This window comes from Pollicipes pollicipes, unplaced genomic scaffold, assembly GCF_011947565.3.
Source record: "Pollicipes pollicipes isolate AB1234 unplaced genomic scaffold, Ppol_2.1 Scaffold_2555;HRSCAF=2994_pilon_pilon_pilon, whole genome shotgun sequence".
Classification (NCBI taxonomy): Eukaryota; Metazoa; Arthropoda; class Thecostraca; order Pollicipedomorpha; family Pollicipedidae; genus Pollicipes; species Pollicipes pollicipes.
The window spans coordinates 19,609,511-19,624,930 of NW_023596136.1; the positions used below are offsets into that span (position 1 = coordinate 19,609,511).

The 15,420-nt window shown below is 59.0% G+C and overlaps 1 protein-coding gene across 1 annotated transcript in view; it reads right to left on the bottom strand.

The window, feature by feature from the left end:
- Positions 1-4,288: 4,288 nt before the first annotated feature.
- LOC119098834 (protein sprint-like) overlaps positions 4,289-15,420 on the bottom strand; it is a 53,518-nt gene continuing 42,386 nt past the window's right edge. Inside the window, 12 exon segments of the mRNA XM_037221885.1 lie at positions 4,289-4,562; positions 4,565-4,645; positions 4,902-5,106; positions 5,535-5,693; positions 6,488-6,901; positions 7,305-7,442; positions 7,777-7,910; positions 8,300-8,954; positions 9,000-9,192; positions 9,316-9,797; positions 10,129-10,349; positions 11,235-11,326. Coding sequence (XP_037077780.1) covers positions 4,519-4,562; positions 4,565-4,645; positions 4,902-5,106; positions 5,535-5,693; positions 6,488-6,901; positions 7,305-7,442; positions 7,777-7,910; positions 8,300-8,954; positions 9,000-9,192; positions 9,316-9,797; positions 10,129-10,349; positions 11,235-11,326 — 2,818 coding nt within the window. The 3' untranslated portion in view covers positions 4,289-4,518.

Here is a 15,420-nt window from a genome sequence, read left to right on the forward strand (position 1 = left end):
CATCTTATCAGGGCTCACATTTAAAAGAGATAATCCTAGCACGTCTCGCATTGTTATTATAGTCCTGACTCGTAGCACGTCGTGACGTTATATATATATATATATATATATATATATATATATATATATATATCATACGATATAATACACATAAGGGTGTGCCGTCCTCGTTATCTACCGTTATTAGGCTAGGCCATGTGATCAGCTGACGCCTGATGACTAATGCAGAGTTTTTGTTTTGACTCCTATGCAGGAGTACAAAATATTGCAGCAATATGTACTAGAATATGATGTATAATTCTATGAAGTGTAACAAATCTAATAGCCAACGACAACGGCATATACGACGTTGGCGGTGTCTTAAGTTATGTTCGACAATTGCGCGTAAAAACACATCGGCACACATCCGACTGCTGCTCTCAGTCCAAGGTGCCAAGAGGAACCATCATCCTGTCCCTGCCGATTAAGAGTTACGTCCGCGTCAGCGGTGTACGCCCTCCGATAAAATCGGGAAAAACCCCAGAGCAAAAGGGAAGGCACCTGAGCGATTGAGGGTGCCGCGGCAGACCATCAAAGACGCTCCCGCCATCAGCATAGGGCCCTCAGAACAAGCGAAAAGAACCCCAAAACCAACGTGGTGGGCTCCCGCAAGACTGAGAGTGCCCCGGCAGGCTGACATATGGGACCCCGTCCAGCCCACAGGGCCCTCTGAGCAAAGGGAATTTCCCAATAGCAGTGTGTATGAAATAATGCCCCTGTACGAACAAGAGTGCCCGGGCAGTACACAGAAAGAGTTCTAACAAGAGTGGAATGTCCTCCGCAAATGAGATCGGGGGGATGATGATGAGAATGAGTCCTAGATCTATGCAGAGAACCCCTGATCATCGAGTACTTCGGTGCGTTAATATCCATATATGGGCTTAGCAATAGCACAGGGCCCTCCGAGCAGGCGGAAAGAACCCGTTACCAATATGTAGGGCCCCTGAGCAAACAAGTGCACCCCGGTATAAGGGCCCCCGCAATAGTGTACAGAGCCTTTCGAGTGAATGTAAAGAATCTGTTGAGGACTGTTGATCGATCAAGAGTGCCAAGACATGTTAAAAATGCAAAGAGCCCGAGTGCAACATGGAAGTCTCTTTAGTAATCGAATTGCCCTAGCAAGTGGACATATGAGGACCCCGGCAACAGCGTGGGCCTCTGGACAGCATGATGATCTTCAAAATATTTCCCAATCACCACCCTCTCAATCAGCAAAAAGTTGTTTCTGTATGCTCACGGGCGTTTTACTTTCGCTTGCGAATGTCCTTGGTCGTCTGGAGACCCAAGAACATTAACTTGTATGGCGTTTTGTGTTTAAAAAACCGCGTCTTTTTGGCTGGCTATGGACCCCATCGGGACCCAAGGAGGGATTTGACCCCGGGCCCCCTTCCTCCTTCTGGATCCGCCGCTAGTCCCTCATGCGACTGAGCACTCTACGTTGTTTATGGCGAGACGATGCTACTGATAAGCGCAAGTAGCGTTCGCGACCCTGCTTAAGTCACGTCCATTTAGTTAATAACGTGTTAATATTCAGAGATTTTCAGACTTAATCCGAGCATTTTTAACTGAATGGATTTCTGATCTCAGAGCTCAGAGCTTTTCTGAGCTTGTTGTGTGCGCCCTGACGCCTGCCACTTAAGAAATCTGACCTTTAAAGCTCACCTCTTATTGGCTTACTAGTAGCTTACTTGCGATTGGATATTAAAGAGCGCTGACATGCATAATTCCGTCACAAATGCGTTGGATCTATATCTGGCACGTGACAACAGCCAAGCGCATGCCATGATGCTAAGTATATGCAGCAATATCAGCACGACCTCTAAAACTATCTAACCTCATAAAGATCATCTCAACATATTCAAATCGGATGCTTTATTGGCGGGGCAATGCATGACCACGTTTTTTTTATCCCTTATCGTTTTCAACCTTCACGGTGACCTTTAGAGGGCATGTCGCCAAAGATGCATATGCCATATAACACATGACCCCCCCCCCCCGCGCCGTCAAGTCTTGCATGGATTTACGGGCTTAAACTTCACGGACACATCCGCACCGAAACTTGCAAAGCAGGTAGACTAGCCCAGAACTTCCTGAAAGCAACAGTTTGTTGAACCCCTGAACTCATGCTGTTCCTAATGAATATGCACACTTGCCCGATCATAGAATAGTGCTCATGCATATGGAATACTGCTTATCTAGAAAGCTTTCACTCCTTGGTGAATGTTTAACAGAGATAGACTAACAGGTCACTGGTTAGAAAACCATAGCTTCACCGAACGTTTGGTGAATTTTTTTAGAGAAAAAATTAAACTGGCGCAACTAACTAAAGCACATGATGCATCATTACAGGGAGTATGCCACCTTCTTGTACTTTTCATTTATTGCATAGATGTGACTCGCACGATATGATCAACAATACCAGTTTTCTCAAAATCCTTCTGAATAGCTCAGAATATCGACCTGAAGGAGCCGTTTCTGCGGGAAAAAATCTCATTGGACACCCTGTTCACTACTATGAAAGTAAAACATTTCATTTGCATTACTGTTCCCAACTTGTATATTCTGTAGTACTTGCAACACACTAATTTCTCAAAATGTTTGTGTTATGAATGCCGCGACAGCTTGAAACACTGCTTAGACAACAATATATGCGAACATGAGGCTATTTTTCCGCGAATTAAACGAAACGCTGTACTATGGCCTTGCTTTTACCCTAATGGCGGTCACCACGGTAACCCTTTTCGAGGCGCGCTTTGGCTGTGGGAACGGGAGCATCACATGCTCCATAGCGACGCACTAGTTCAAACTTCAACCAATGCACTTCATGGTTACAGTTCCTTGCCGCCCGCTATGCCAATCACAATTGTTTTATTCGCACTGGCAGAGGTGCCACGGCGTTTGCTATGACGACGGTGCTCGCGAGAACTGCAGGGAAGAAGCGAAATGCGGTTACAAAGTGTTGACAGCGTAATTTGGACTAGTAATAATTAAAATTGATATGCTCATGATGTCTTGTCGGTGCTGCAGTGACACTACATTGTGGCATTATTAAACTAAGTGGCCATGAAGTTTCACTAGAGTGTGTTTTTGAAATATGACTCAAATGTGTGACACTCCGTAGCCCTAATAATTAACCAGATCTCCAAAGTGCACCTGCGCTGAGCGCTTGAAGACCTTGAAGCTGTGCTCATGCCGAAAGTTTGGAGACCTTGAAGCTGTACTCAATCTAGGGTTGACTTATGCGTGCTCACCTAACCCAGTTTTGGAAAATGCCCGAAAGTAAATTATGTGTATCCCCAGATATCCTGCTTTGGCCGCCCTTCACGTGTTCCCACTTAAGGTCAATGTCACAACATATATTTTAGCGACCATTCTCACTGACATCAGGAGACGCGTCTTTTTGTTGCGTTGGGTGGAATTACCTGCCTACCGCAACTGTGCGCGTGCTCATTGTTTATCGACCTCTCCTGGGTTGATGGATTCATGTCTGTGTGACATACTTCATGCCTCTGTTTAGGCACGTGGTCAGGTATAAGCTCCATGCTTGTATGCTAGAGCTCTGTTAGCATGACGTTAAAGGTTCTGCTGCATCACTGCAACATGGTTTGAATCGCATGACTAGCATTTCGGACGGTGCACAATTCCAGTCACTTCTCGTTCAGACATTAACCCCGGCAGAAGTGTACAGACTGACACGTTTAGGAATCTAGGGCTCTTACAAACTTTTTCCGTCAAGTGTCTAAATCACACTGGTTATCACTCTTCCGAGGCCAAGGAACCCAGTACGGTGTTAGAACCTGTCGTCACGGTGAGTACGTGGCCATTGCCAGGGTTAGATGCCATATAATACTGTCGGAGTAGCACGGAACGACGCCCATGAAGTTTCCACCGCTTGGCTCGCGGACATTAAGTATGTGAATGAATTGCATCTCTCTCCTAAACGTCATATGCCATGGCAAATGCATATTCGTCACACTCGCAGCAAATCAAACTTTGTCTATGGACAGAAATGTATTACAGTTAACAAAGTAGAAAACGATCCATGGTAGCTAACTGACTAGATTATTCCAAATTTCACGACGCGCCCACACACGCAGACAGACCCACTCATTGCACATGGCTCTCTGGGCTCAGCCAGGTCGGCTGACGGCATCGTCACTCCTCATCCACCGCGTGCCAGTGGCGCTGGATATCGGCCGCGGCGCTGCCAGACCTCAGGCCTCGAGCTGCCCTCCCCCCCCCCCCCACTCCGAGCGAGCGCCGTACTGGCGCTGTCCACTGCGAGACGGAGCGCTACACCGGCGCAGACCAAATCTAGTCACGAGAGCGCCGCTGACGCACGCCAAGTGTAAAACTGAGTACAAAAAGAACCACTGACGATACGCACACACACACGAGGGCGCGCCTCGGACGCACAGTGACGCCACTCCAGGCCGCGCGGAGCCGTGACGCCGCCGCGGGCCACCATCGTGACGTCACTCAGAGCTGCGCCGTGGGCCAGGCGATCTTGGCCTCGAGCCGTTGTAGGCGAGCATACAGTGCGTTCCGCTGGCGGTCAGCTCCTGCTTGAGCAGCTGCGGACACTCCTGGTCGCCGAGCAGGGTCTCTGTGGAGCCAGGACCGGAGGTGAGCGGCCGACGCCCGACACCCGACACGGGCCGCGCCTCCGCCTGAGACCATCGCCCGACACACAGCCAGCTCTTCCGAGACAGGGCAGCCGCGACGCGGCCGACAGCGGTCCACTGTAGGCGCAGACAACGGCCGACAGCAGTGGACTGCGGCCGCACACACCGGCAGACAGCGGCAGACGGGCGGAAGGCACGTCACGGGACCTTGCGCTCGCCACCCAGTCCGGCACCCACCGTTGCCGTTGATGAGTTTGAAGAGACCGTAATCGATGGGACTGGTGATACGCAGCTTGTTGCCGAGCATCTTGCAGATGTCTCGGGCGCTCGTGTTGGGCCGCGCCGGCAGTGTGCGACTGATGATGGTGCCCTGCTGCTCGTCAGGGATGATGACTCGCAGCAGGCCGTCCACCGAGTCAGCGCCGCTGCACGAGCCAGAACACTGGCGGCACACGCGGGCACATCCCGTTCATGATGAAACTGCAGCCATCACCGGTGCATGAGTCGAAACAATGAAGACAGATACAGACACAAGCCGGACCAGAGCGGTACATTGTGTCACTACAGCAATCCGAGTATTCATGAACGCCTTCTAATGACTAGCTCGTAATATCTGAAAATTACGACGACGTTAAGAATGGTGGTGTCCAGCTTTTGCTGGTCGGGTCTGTCCAGCCTGACCTGAGCGGAGCCGGCGCTCCGACGGCTGCCGGTCACGTCTGTCCAGCCTGACCTGAGCAGAGCCGGCGCTCCGGCGGCTGCCGGTCACGTCTGTCCAGCCTGACCTGAGCAGAGCCGGCGCTCCGGCGTCTGCCGGTCACGTCTGTCCAGCCTGACCTGAGCGGAGCCGGCGCTCCGGCGGCTACTCACGTGTGACAGGCTCCTGGTGGACTCGCGCGACCGGTCCTCCAGGTAGTGCTGCAGGTTCTTCAGCACGTGCACGGCCGAGGACAGCATGGTCAGGTAGTAGCCGGCCTCGCCGTTTAGCAACATAGGGTGCAGCAGGCCCCACATGTAGTCGGCCTCAAACTGGGGAGAGGCGACCCCCGCCCCGTCACCGGCCAGCAGTCACACCGCCGGCGCTGTCGACCGATGCACGACACTGAGGCGGCTTCAAAACCAGTGAGGGGCTCGGCTTCCACACCAGTGGGGGGCTCAGCCTCCACACCAGTGGGGAGCTCATCCTTCACACCAGTGGGAGACTCATCCTCCACACCAGTGAGGGGCTCATCCTCCACACCAGTGGGGGACTCAGCCTCCACACCAGTGAGGGGCTCGGCTTCCACACCAGTGGGGGACTCAGCCTCCACAGACTCAGCCTCCACACCAGTGAGGGGCTCGGCTTCCACACCAATGGGGGACTCAGCCTCCACAGACTCAGCCTCCACACCAGTGAGGGGCTCAGCAGCCGGCGCTATCCGCTACTGGTTCTCGCATCAAAAGCATGTCGATGGGTCAAAGGCGCGCATAGGCTTTTAATACGTTGATTGACGATGAACAAATGGAAAACCCCCGTCGAAACAATGGCTATGATTAGCTTCGCTTGAGACAGCTTATGCATATCATACGCTAGTGAGAAACTTTGCGAATATGTGCTTCATAGTCCCATACGGAGCATGGCGCCGAATATTCTGCAAATATTAAATACCAACGCCGTCATTTCCTTTCATCATTACATGCATGTCACCGTGGTGTGGGGAGCAATGCCCGTCTCCATACCGAAGATGTGGTGGTGTACTTCTACATTCGTTACACTACCTGCTGTACATTGAGGTTGGTAACATGCCGCTATTCGGGCGCGTGCGTTTTGTTCACTGCCGTACCTCTATGGTGGTGGCGTGGCAGTGAGCGAGCGTGAAGATCAGCAGCGGCAAAAACTCGTCGGCCGGCAGGGAGGCATCTTTGGCGCCGGCGGCGGCGAACAGCGCTGATATCACCGCCAGCAGGTGCTCCAGCTTGTCCAGCGGGCTGATGGCGGCCTGCATCTCAACCGCCGAACGACGAATCATCTCCAGTGCGGCGGCGGACGGCGGCGGACGCTCCGACTTCAGCCCCAGCGAGGACGCCGAGCGGCCGCGAGCGAACTCAAGGTTCTCAGCCAGTCGCTGGACGGCGCCACTGCGGCGCGCATCCTCCGCCGCCAGCTGGCTGATGTGGTCGTACAAGGGTCGCACCAGCAACTCCTCCAGCACACCCTCCAGGATCACGTCCAGGTTCAGGAACTCAGTGGACGACAGCTAAGCAAGGGACAGTACAGAATTACGGTACGCACAAAAACATATTTGATAAATAGCAAGCACGGGCTCAACCCTGACACGTGGCCAACATTTTCCCCAGGGGGCCGAATGCTAAGTATTTTCCAAAAATCCTGCGACTTTGAACCAGATTCCCGTGATACCGCCCAGTGTCTAGTACAGAACTCTTGTGTTAGGGGGAGAGCATGGTCCCCTCAGCCATCCCCTTGTCTACGCCCCTGACCCCACCCGTGGCATTCCAGACCATCACCGGTCACAACTGTGCCCGTTTTCTATGTACAGGCAGTTTCTTTACACAGGAAGGGAATCGCTAAATTCACCAAAACCGTGGCAACACGTTTCGGTACGTGCGTGTCTCTGTAGCATCGTGAGTGCCGGCGCTTACCTTGTCCCTTTCCTGGTTGACGATCTGGTGAAAATCACCCTCGCCATTCTTCACCAAGTAGTTCTTCATGCCATTGACAAACTGGCGCGTGTTTCTCATGACCACGTGTGGATCGGTCTCCGTCGCCTCCCGTGTGCACTGTCAAGCCCGGGGCAATTTCACGACATGTGGATCAACATGGCATAGGCATCCAGGACGACTGTATTCAAAGAGACGTTATCAGAAGACGCCTTCCAAGCCATGGTCTTAAGTGTTGTAAGTAGGAGCGCTTTAACCCTGATGAGAGCAGATTATGTCCCTTCCGGCGCCAGACACTCCGAGCCCGTTTGTAGCCGGTGGCAGGGCGTGATGGAACGTGACAATAACAACATTTTACTGGGTAACACACTCTACAGTGCCCGTAGATTCCCCTGCAGCTAAGAGCCGGCGTGCGCGTGGCGAGCGCGGAGGGCCTGGGATGCCGGTGACCCACCTGCAGAAACTTGAGCACGTTCAACGAGAAGGTGTTGGCGCTGTCGGCCGCCAGCTGCAGCACGTACTGCTTGATGGCGCCACCCGACTGCTGACTCCTCCGGTGAAGGCGGAGGGAGTTCAGCCGAGGAGGAGCTGTCGGACAGATCACGTTCTCACCACTGACGACGGTAGCGGCACGCGGAGAGAGCCGCCCAGTCGTCCACTGCCGCTGGCTGTCTCATCAGCCCCGCACGGCCAAATGTGCTGTGCATCGATCACGATCGGGACAGACCGCGCCCGATCCAGCAGCTGCACGATGGGACGCTATTCGACCCAACGCGGCAACACGGGCACGACAGCGCGAGTCGAACCACGGGACCACCAGGCACGGAGCCTCAAATAAGCACCGAGCGCTAGCGGGACCTCAGAGCAGCCGGGCAGCCAAGCCTAGCAACCACGCATCCAGAGTGGACGGCACACCGCAGCACCACCGAGACCTGAGCACGAGAGGAGGCCGGGCGGCCAGCCGTGGCCTGACTCACAGTAGAGCGACTCCTGTGGGGCCCGTGGCAGCGGCAGCCGCTGCGGGTACAGCCGGGCGGCCGTGCCCTCCGACGCAGCCGTGTCGTCGTCCGTCATGGCCGCCTCCTGGCACACGTGCACGAACGACTCGGAGTCGGTGAAAAAGCGGTCGTCGGCGGGCGGCTCGTCGAACTGGCCGGTGCGCAGCCGCATCTGGTCGGTCATTAGTCGCATAATCGACTGCCACTTGGTGGCTTCGGTCGGGTCGTCCTGCGTCGTCGTTGTCGCCGCCGCCGCCGCCGCCGCCGCCGCCGGCTCGCCCGCCGGCCGCACGTTGTCATAGTCGGACGCGTGCGAGTCGGAGGGTTCGGGCGCGGTCGCCGCCGGCGCCGCCATCTGCGTCAAACTCTGCCGCACGTAGGCCTGCACGATACGACTTTCCTCCTCCTTGGAGAAGGCCGGCGGCGCCGCCGCCTCCGACTGCTCCTCTGTTGACTCGGAGAGCCTCAGGGCCGTGTTGCGCGCCTCTGGCGGCGGCCGGCGCAGTTGCACGGCGTCCTCCAGCTCGGCCTCCGTGTCCGCCTCGAAGCCCTCGTTGTCGGCGCCGGCGGACGCCCAGGCGGCGTCGCCACGCCACGGCTGCTGGCGCGAGGCGCGGCGCGGCCGTGACCGGCGAGGCGACTGCACGCGCGGCGGCTGCACGGCCTTGCCACGGCGCGCCGATTCAGCGATGCCATGCGAGCTCTGCGAGCGCGCGCCGGCGCGCAGGCGGCGCGGCGTCGACGTCAGGTTGTCGACGCTGCTGGAGAGCGGCGGCAGCTCGTCGCTGGAGTCGATGGTTTCGAGCGGCGGCCGGCGGCCGCGGCCCGGCGGCTCCCAGCGGATGTTGGGCTCCGAGTGGCGGTGCGCCGCGCTCCGGTCGAACGGCGCGCGCCGCTGCACGCCCGAGACCGCGTCGCGCACGGCGTCCGCCGGCACCGCGTAGAACGGACTGCCGGCGGCCGGCGAGCGAGGGGCGGCGCCGGCGGGTCGCGACGGGCCGAGCTCGAGGCGCAGCGCCGTCCGGTCGCTGGCGGCGGCCGGCGGCTCGGCAGCGCCGCGAGCGGCGTCGCTCAGGTCATTCATGGAGCGAGCGGCCGTGCGGGGCTTGAACGTGCTCTCCGGCTGCAGTTCGCGCGGTGGCGACGCCCAAATGTCCTCGTAGTCCGAGATCTTGTCGGCCACAGAGCTGCGGCAGTAGCTGGCCGGCAGCTCCAGGATGTCGGCCTCCTGGTAGTGAGTGGAACGCTTCTTGCGGCCGCGCCGGCGGCTGGCGCGCGGCGCGCCCGTCAGCAGCACGTCGTCGTCGCAGGAGGCGGGCGTTGTGACGGGCGAGGCCGGCTGACGCCAGGCCGCGCCGCCCGGCGCCGGCGCCAACTCGCGTACCGGCGTGTTGGAGGCGCTGCGCACCTGGCGGCCGACGCCCTGGCCGCCGATCAGCATGGTCACCTCACTGCGCACCTGGCCGCCGCCCGTCTGGCTGAAGCTGCTGCCGGCCGGCGGCGTGAGCGAGGGCTTGCACCAGCGTGGCGGCGGGCGCGGCGGCGCGGCGCGCGCAACCGGCTCGCCCGGGCTGTCGACGCGGCTCACCAGGCTGGGACTGAGCAGACTGGCGGCGCCGCCGGCGGCCGGCCGCAGCTGCAGACTGCTGGGCGGCGTGGGGCGACAGTGCGCTGCCGGCCGCCGGCCGCCATCCGCCTCCTGCTCGCTGATGGGCACCAGCGCGAGCGTCACGGGGCTGGCACGGCCCTCGGCCGCGGCGCGCACCGCCAGCCGCTTGCCGAAGGTGGTGAGCGGCGAGTCGACCTGCTGCGGGCCCGCTGGAGCTGCCCTGACTCGACTGGCTGGTGAGCGTCTCGGTGTGCGGCGGCTGCAGGGCGCCCGGCGGACTGCCCAGGCTGCCCAGGCTCGATTGGCTGCCGTGGCCGCCGCTCGGCTTGTTGAGGCTGCTCGCCGTCGACGACTGCGTGCTGCCACCCGCGCCTGTGCTGCCACCTGACGGGCTGTTCGCCAAGCGCGACTGCCAGAATTCTGCCGGGAGAGACCAGGATGACCTCACCCAAGGACACGAGTGCAAAGCTATTTATTAGTTGGCTCTAGACATGCAAATCGTTATCCCTGAGTCAGCAGCACCGCACGCATGAGGTGGCATAAGAGACGTTCCAGTGACACACAGCGTCCCGCTTCCAGATAAACGCGGGGGACGAAACCTCGCAACCCAAAGCCGACGCCCGTGATTCCGGGAAGTGCTCCCACTCATTACCACTCTCAGCTACCGGACCGCACCCACCCGGCGAATGGACGGATCTCTTCTGTGGCCGCAGGACCGGCGACCGGTCGGCGGTACACGCGGACAGCGGCAATAGAACGCGGGACGACCCGGAGGGTCCTAGCAGCGGGTAAACGGATACCGAGTGGATAGCGTGGCGCCGACGAACCGCCGCCGCCCCGTCTCCAACCACCTGATAACGTGCGGGCGCGACGGCGGCGCGCGCCTGAGTCAGGAGGCATACGGAGAAGAGCTGAGATAACCAACAGCCGAAACGGCCTGCGCTGGCGGCCAGGTGGCGACCATCCGCCCGGAGGCGTGATAACGGAGCGACGGACGGCTGGCTACCGCTGATAACGCGGGGAAGCATGCCTGATGGCGAGCCTTGAAAGCACGCGGGGAAAACACAACAGACGATGGTAAGGTTCTACCAGATTTACAAAGTAACCAGTGTGCTCTTCGCCAGCCACATCCGCAGCGGAGCCGAAGATCGCGCCCGCTTTCATCAGGCTGCCATCACGGGAACGTCATCACCAAGACGTGAGATCATCGGACTCCCGCCGGCGAACTCCCAGCAGGCCCACAATGCTCGCCTGGCGCGGCGCCCGGCCGCGTGAGGGAGCTCCGCGCCGCCGGTGGCGACTCACCTTGTCCGAGCAGGGCGCGCGAGGACAGCTGGTGACGCGACTCGGCCTTCTGCAGACTGTCGGGCAGGCGCAGCTGCACGGGCAGTTCGTCGCTGGAAGGTGGCCAGACTGGTGTGAGCGCAGCCAGCGCCGCCTATACGTCAGCCCGGGCGGTAATTACTCACCCACTCACGGCCCTTTGTGGCCCGCTGGCGCCGGCTTAGCCAGAAAATAATCTGTTATGCAAAGTGTCAGGCGATATCATCGCGCTGGGCGCGGGAGGTGGTCGCGTATGAGGCCGGCATGTGCAAGGCTTAACTGCTCTTCATATGGAATGAACGTTTCAGGCCGTGGCATTTGTTTTGAGGGTGGCAACGTCTGGCTGCTGTTGCCATTTGTAAACTTCTCCACCTACTCCTAATTTTCACACACAAATGTTTATCTAATAAGGGGATCTCGCAAATGGAAGCCACACCAAACAAATGGAAGTGGCTGAGACGGATATGAGTCACGATCCACAGAGCTGGGTTCAGCGAATAACAGCCACGGCTTCTGCCGATGGGTCGAGATATTCATCGACCTTTAATTGAGTACCAGTATAGGCACACCCCCGCTGCCCCTCCCCCGCCATGTGTCATCAGCTGATCTCCAGCCCACAATGTTTGCCGTCTACAGTTCCAACAAATTGACGTCTGTTTATAAAACACCAGAGTTATGAAGACGGCGCGCCCAGTGGCCGCCGTGTCCTGTCACGCACAGCGCCCGGAGACGCCGGCAGACGTTTGCTGAGGCAGACGGCAGGGCGTCTGATGAGGCGCCAGACGGGCGGCTCCAGAGGAGTCCGGTCGGGACGCCCAGACGGGCGGCTCAAAAGGAGACTAATCAGGACGGGCAGACGAGCGGCTCCAGAGGAGACCGGTCAGGACACGCAGACAGGCGGCTCCAGAGGAGACCGGTCAGGACGCGCAGACAGATGACTCCGAGGAGACCGATCGTGACGCGCAGACGGCGGCTCCAGAGGAGACCGGTCGGGATGCGAAGACGGGCGGCTCCAGAAGAGACAGGTCAGGACGCGCAGACATGCAGCCACCTCCAAAACGACTTCAGACTGGCGATGGGCGGCTACGTCTGGCCACGTCATGGCATAGCGCTCCAGCTTATGCAGATACACCACAGCAGCCGCGGTAAATAACGCCAGTCAGGAATGCGGTCAGTCCGGCACCGCCCGCCCCTAGACCTGGGCGGCGTGAGCAAGCTGCCGTCGGCACCGGCCGCTGACGACGTGCCACCAGCGGCTGCCGTCCGTCAGGCGCCCCGCCGCTCCGTCCCACCGACGACCGACCGCACGCGCCGCAGACACCACGGGATGGTACCTGGCCCGTGAGGATCGGCTCAGGCAGCCGTTAGAGAGTGAGGCCCCCGCGTGCGAACGCCGTGGTGCACCAGTTCGGGTGAGGCATAGGCCACATGGCAGCGGCCAGCTCGCTAAGGCTTGTGTCTCCACTGTTACAGTTAGCGGACGGCCCACGTCTCCGCTCTCAGTCTGCGCACGGTCTGCGTCTCACTGTCACAGTCCGTGTATCCACTGTGCCAGCCTGCGGACCTGCCCCGTCTCCTCTGTCACGATCGACCCTGGCTAGAGCCCGTGGCTACCGTTTCCGACACGTCACGCGCCAAATTTAGACGCGCGCCGCAGTCGCGTCAGCGTGAACGCACCGACAACGGCGCGCCACGATGTCGCTCCCAGTGAGGCGCGCCAGCGCAGGCCACAAAGCCACAGCCGTGGTGCTGTGACCCGGGAACTGGTAAGCCAAGCCGTGCTGTGTTCGCCAACTCAAGACAAAAAAGCAGACATGTCCTCCGATGAGCTGCTCGGATTACGAACATGAAAGCTGCACGCATAGTTTGTTCAAACATCACCATCAAATGGATTCAACTGAGAGTGTTTACATTTGGCCCTTGCCAAGAGCATGCATGGATTGGGAAAACTAGAAGGTCGACGTCAAGTCAGACAAGATTGGCTTGGCAGCGTCAAAATAATTTCGACCCCGCTGTGAAACTAGGCAAGGGCAGACGTTGGAGCCAGTGCCATCGTTAAGGTATCGCAGCCAAAGCATGAACATCCGGATGACTATCAAACTTAACGTGTGCTACATTAACAAATGGCATTTACAGCTGGCCAACACGACAAAAGGCCAACACAGCACGCGGCATCAGGTTTTCCATGTGATACACCTCTCCAGATCACGACGCGCTCTCCTGCGTCCGGCGCGGCTGCGGTAGCGGAGCGAGTTTTGCGGTCCCGTGCACGCGCGCTCGTGAGCACCAGCTTCACGCCGCCGCGCCACGTTTGGCTCGGCACGTCGCGGCGCGGCGCGCTTGCGTCTCCGGTCCGTCGACGCGACTCGTGCCGCGGCGGGGCGTCTGGCAGATATGCATCTCAGGACGGCCTGTCCGCTGCACGGCAATCGATCAGCACTGCACCGGCTATGGACAGCGTCCGTCAGCACTGCACCGGCTACCGACAGCGTCCGTCCGTCGCGGCATCCCGGTCGCGCCGGCCCGTTCTGTCGAGCACCGCCGCCGCCGCCGCCGCCGCACCCGTCCATCGTCGCGGCGGCCACGAACCGCGAATGACCCGGCACCAGCGACGCCGGGTGAACCGCGGTTCAGGTCAGGTCGGGTTCGGCCCATGACACCTCTGGGCAGCGGTGGCGGCAGCGGCACCGGCGGCGCCGAGTGAACCGCGGCTCAGGTCAGGTCGGGTTCGGCCCATGACACCTCTGAGCGGCGCTGGCGGCAGCGGCACCGGCGGCGCCGAGTGAACCGCGGCTCAGGTCAGGTCGGGTTCGGCCCATGACGCCTCTGAGCGGCGGCGGCGGCGGCGGCGGCGGCGGCGGCGGCGGCAGCAGCGATCGCAGGCCGCTAACGGACGTCGTTTTTGTGCGCGAGCGTGCGACTCATTACGGTGGGGCCGGCGCCAACAATAGGCGGCCGCCAGCCGGGCCGGGTCAGCGCGGCCACCGCCGCCGGCAGGCCTCATCGAGCGGGCCGCCGCCGGCTGGCGAACGGTCCCGACGGCGGCCGGGCGGCCGGGGTCAGCGCACGGCGGGCACGACCGCGCGTGGCCAGAGGATCGCCGGAGCATCCAGCCACCGTCGCAGAGCTCAGCGGACTGCCGACGCTACCAATGTGTCGTGCGGGTCACTGCTCCACCCACGGCCCACCCACTGGCAACCGAGCGCACCCACCCATCGCCTGTCGATATCGCCTGCACTGAGGGAAGTCCAGCCTACATGCAGAACCGTGGACGCCGTCCACTTGGTCCGTGAGCGTGACGCTGCGAGGCAGGCGTCCGTGCCTGGTCAGCCAGCGGGCTGCCAGCCGAACCGGAATGCTTCTGAGGGTTCTACGCGAGTGCGGGAGCCATGGGACCGGAAAGGAAAACATCCGCTCTGGCACAATGCATTTCGCACACGCACAAACCTGGAGGATAATGTCGGTCACGAGAAATCAACCCCCACTGTGCGAGTCATAGGCTCGACGAAGGGGCGAGAGGGAGCGGGAGAAGTACACGTGCAGCACCATGGACCCACAGACACATCATGTGGGGATGGTAGGCGCGCTCAAGCACGAGGTGACATGACGTTGCCTACAACAAGGTTATGAGTACAGATAACAATACGAAAACAGAAATACGCCAGTTATGAAATGGCGCACCAACTCAAGGAAATCTGTCAGTGAGCTGGGCGTAATGGCGCAATGGGGTGGCACAGCGGAGCAGCCCAAGACCGACGCACGCTCAGAGCCCAGCGGGGTTTGCTGCATGCGCGCTGTTTGTGAGAGCGGCGCTGTGGCTGTTTATAAGGATGGCATCGCTTCAGTGTTGATTGGTCACCTCTGTTGGGCCGCTTAGTTGCTCGTCCGCCATCCCAAGCAATAGGCAGGCACAAAGTGCCTATAAATGTTTTGCGGTTGACAGAGTAAGGACGCACACAGGAATATGCCTCTAACAGGAATATTCCCCAAGCGACCGATTTAATAAAACGTGGTATTTCAAAAGGCAACCACTTCTGGCTTAACGAGGATATAAGTTTCCAAGTGGGAAATAAGTGACTGGCACTCCACTGGACCGCCTCTTGCGCGCCATAATTGGCTTAGTTAGATGCGTTAACTGACGCCAGGCGGCGCCAGTAATGCGTTTATG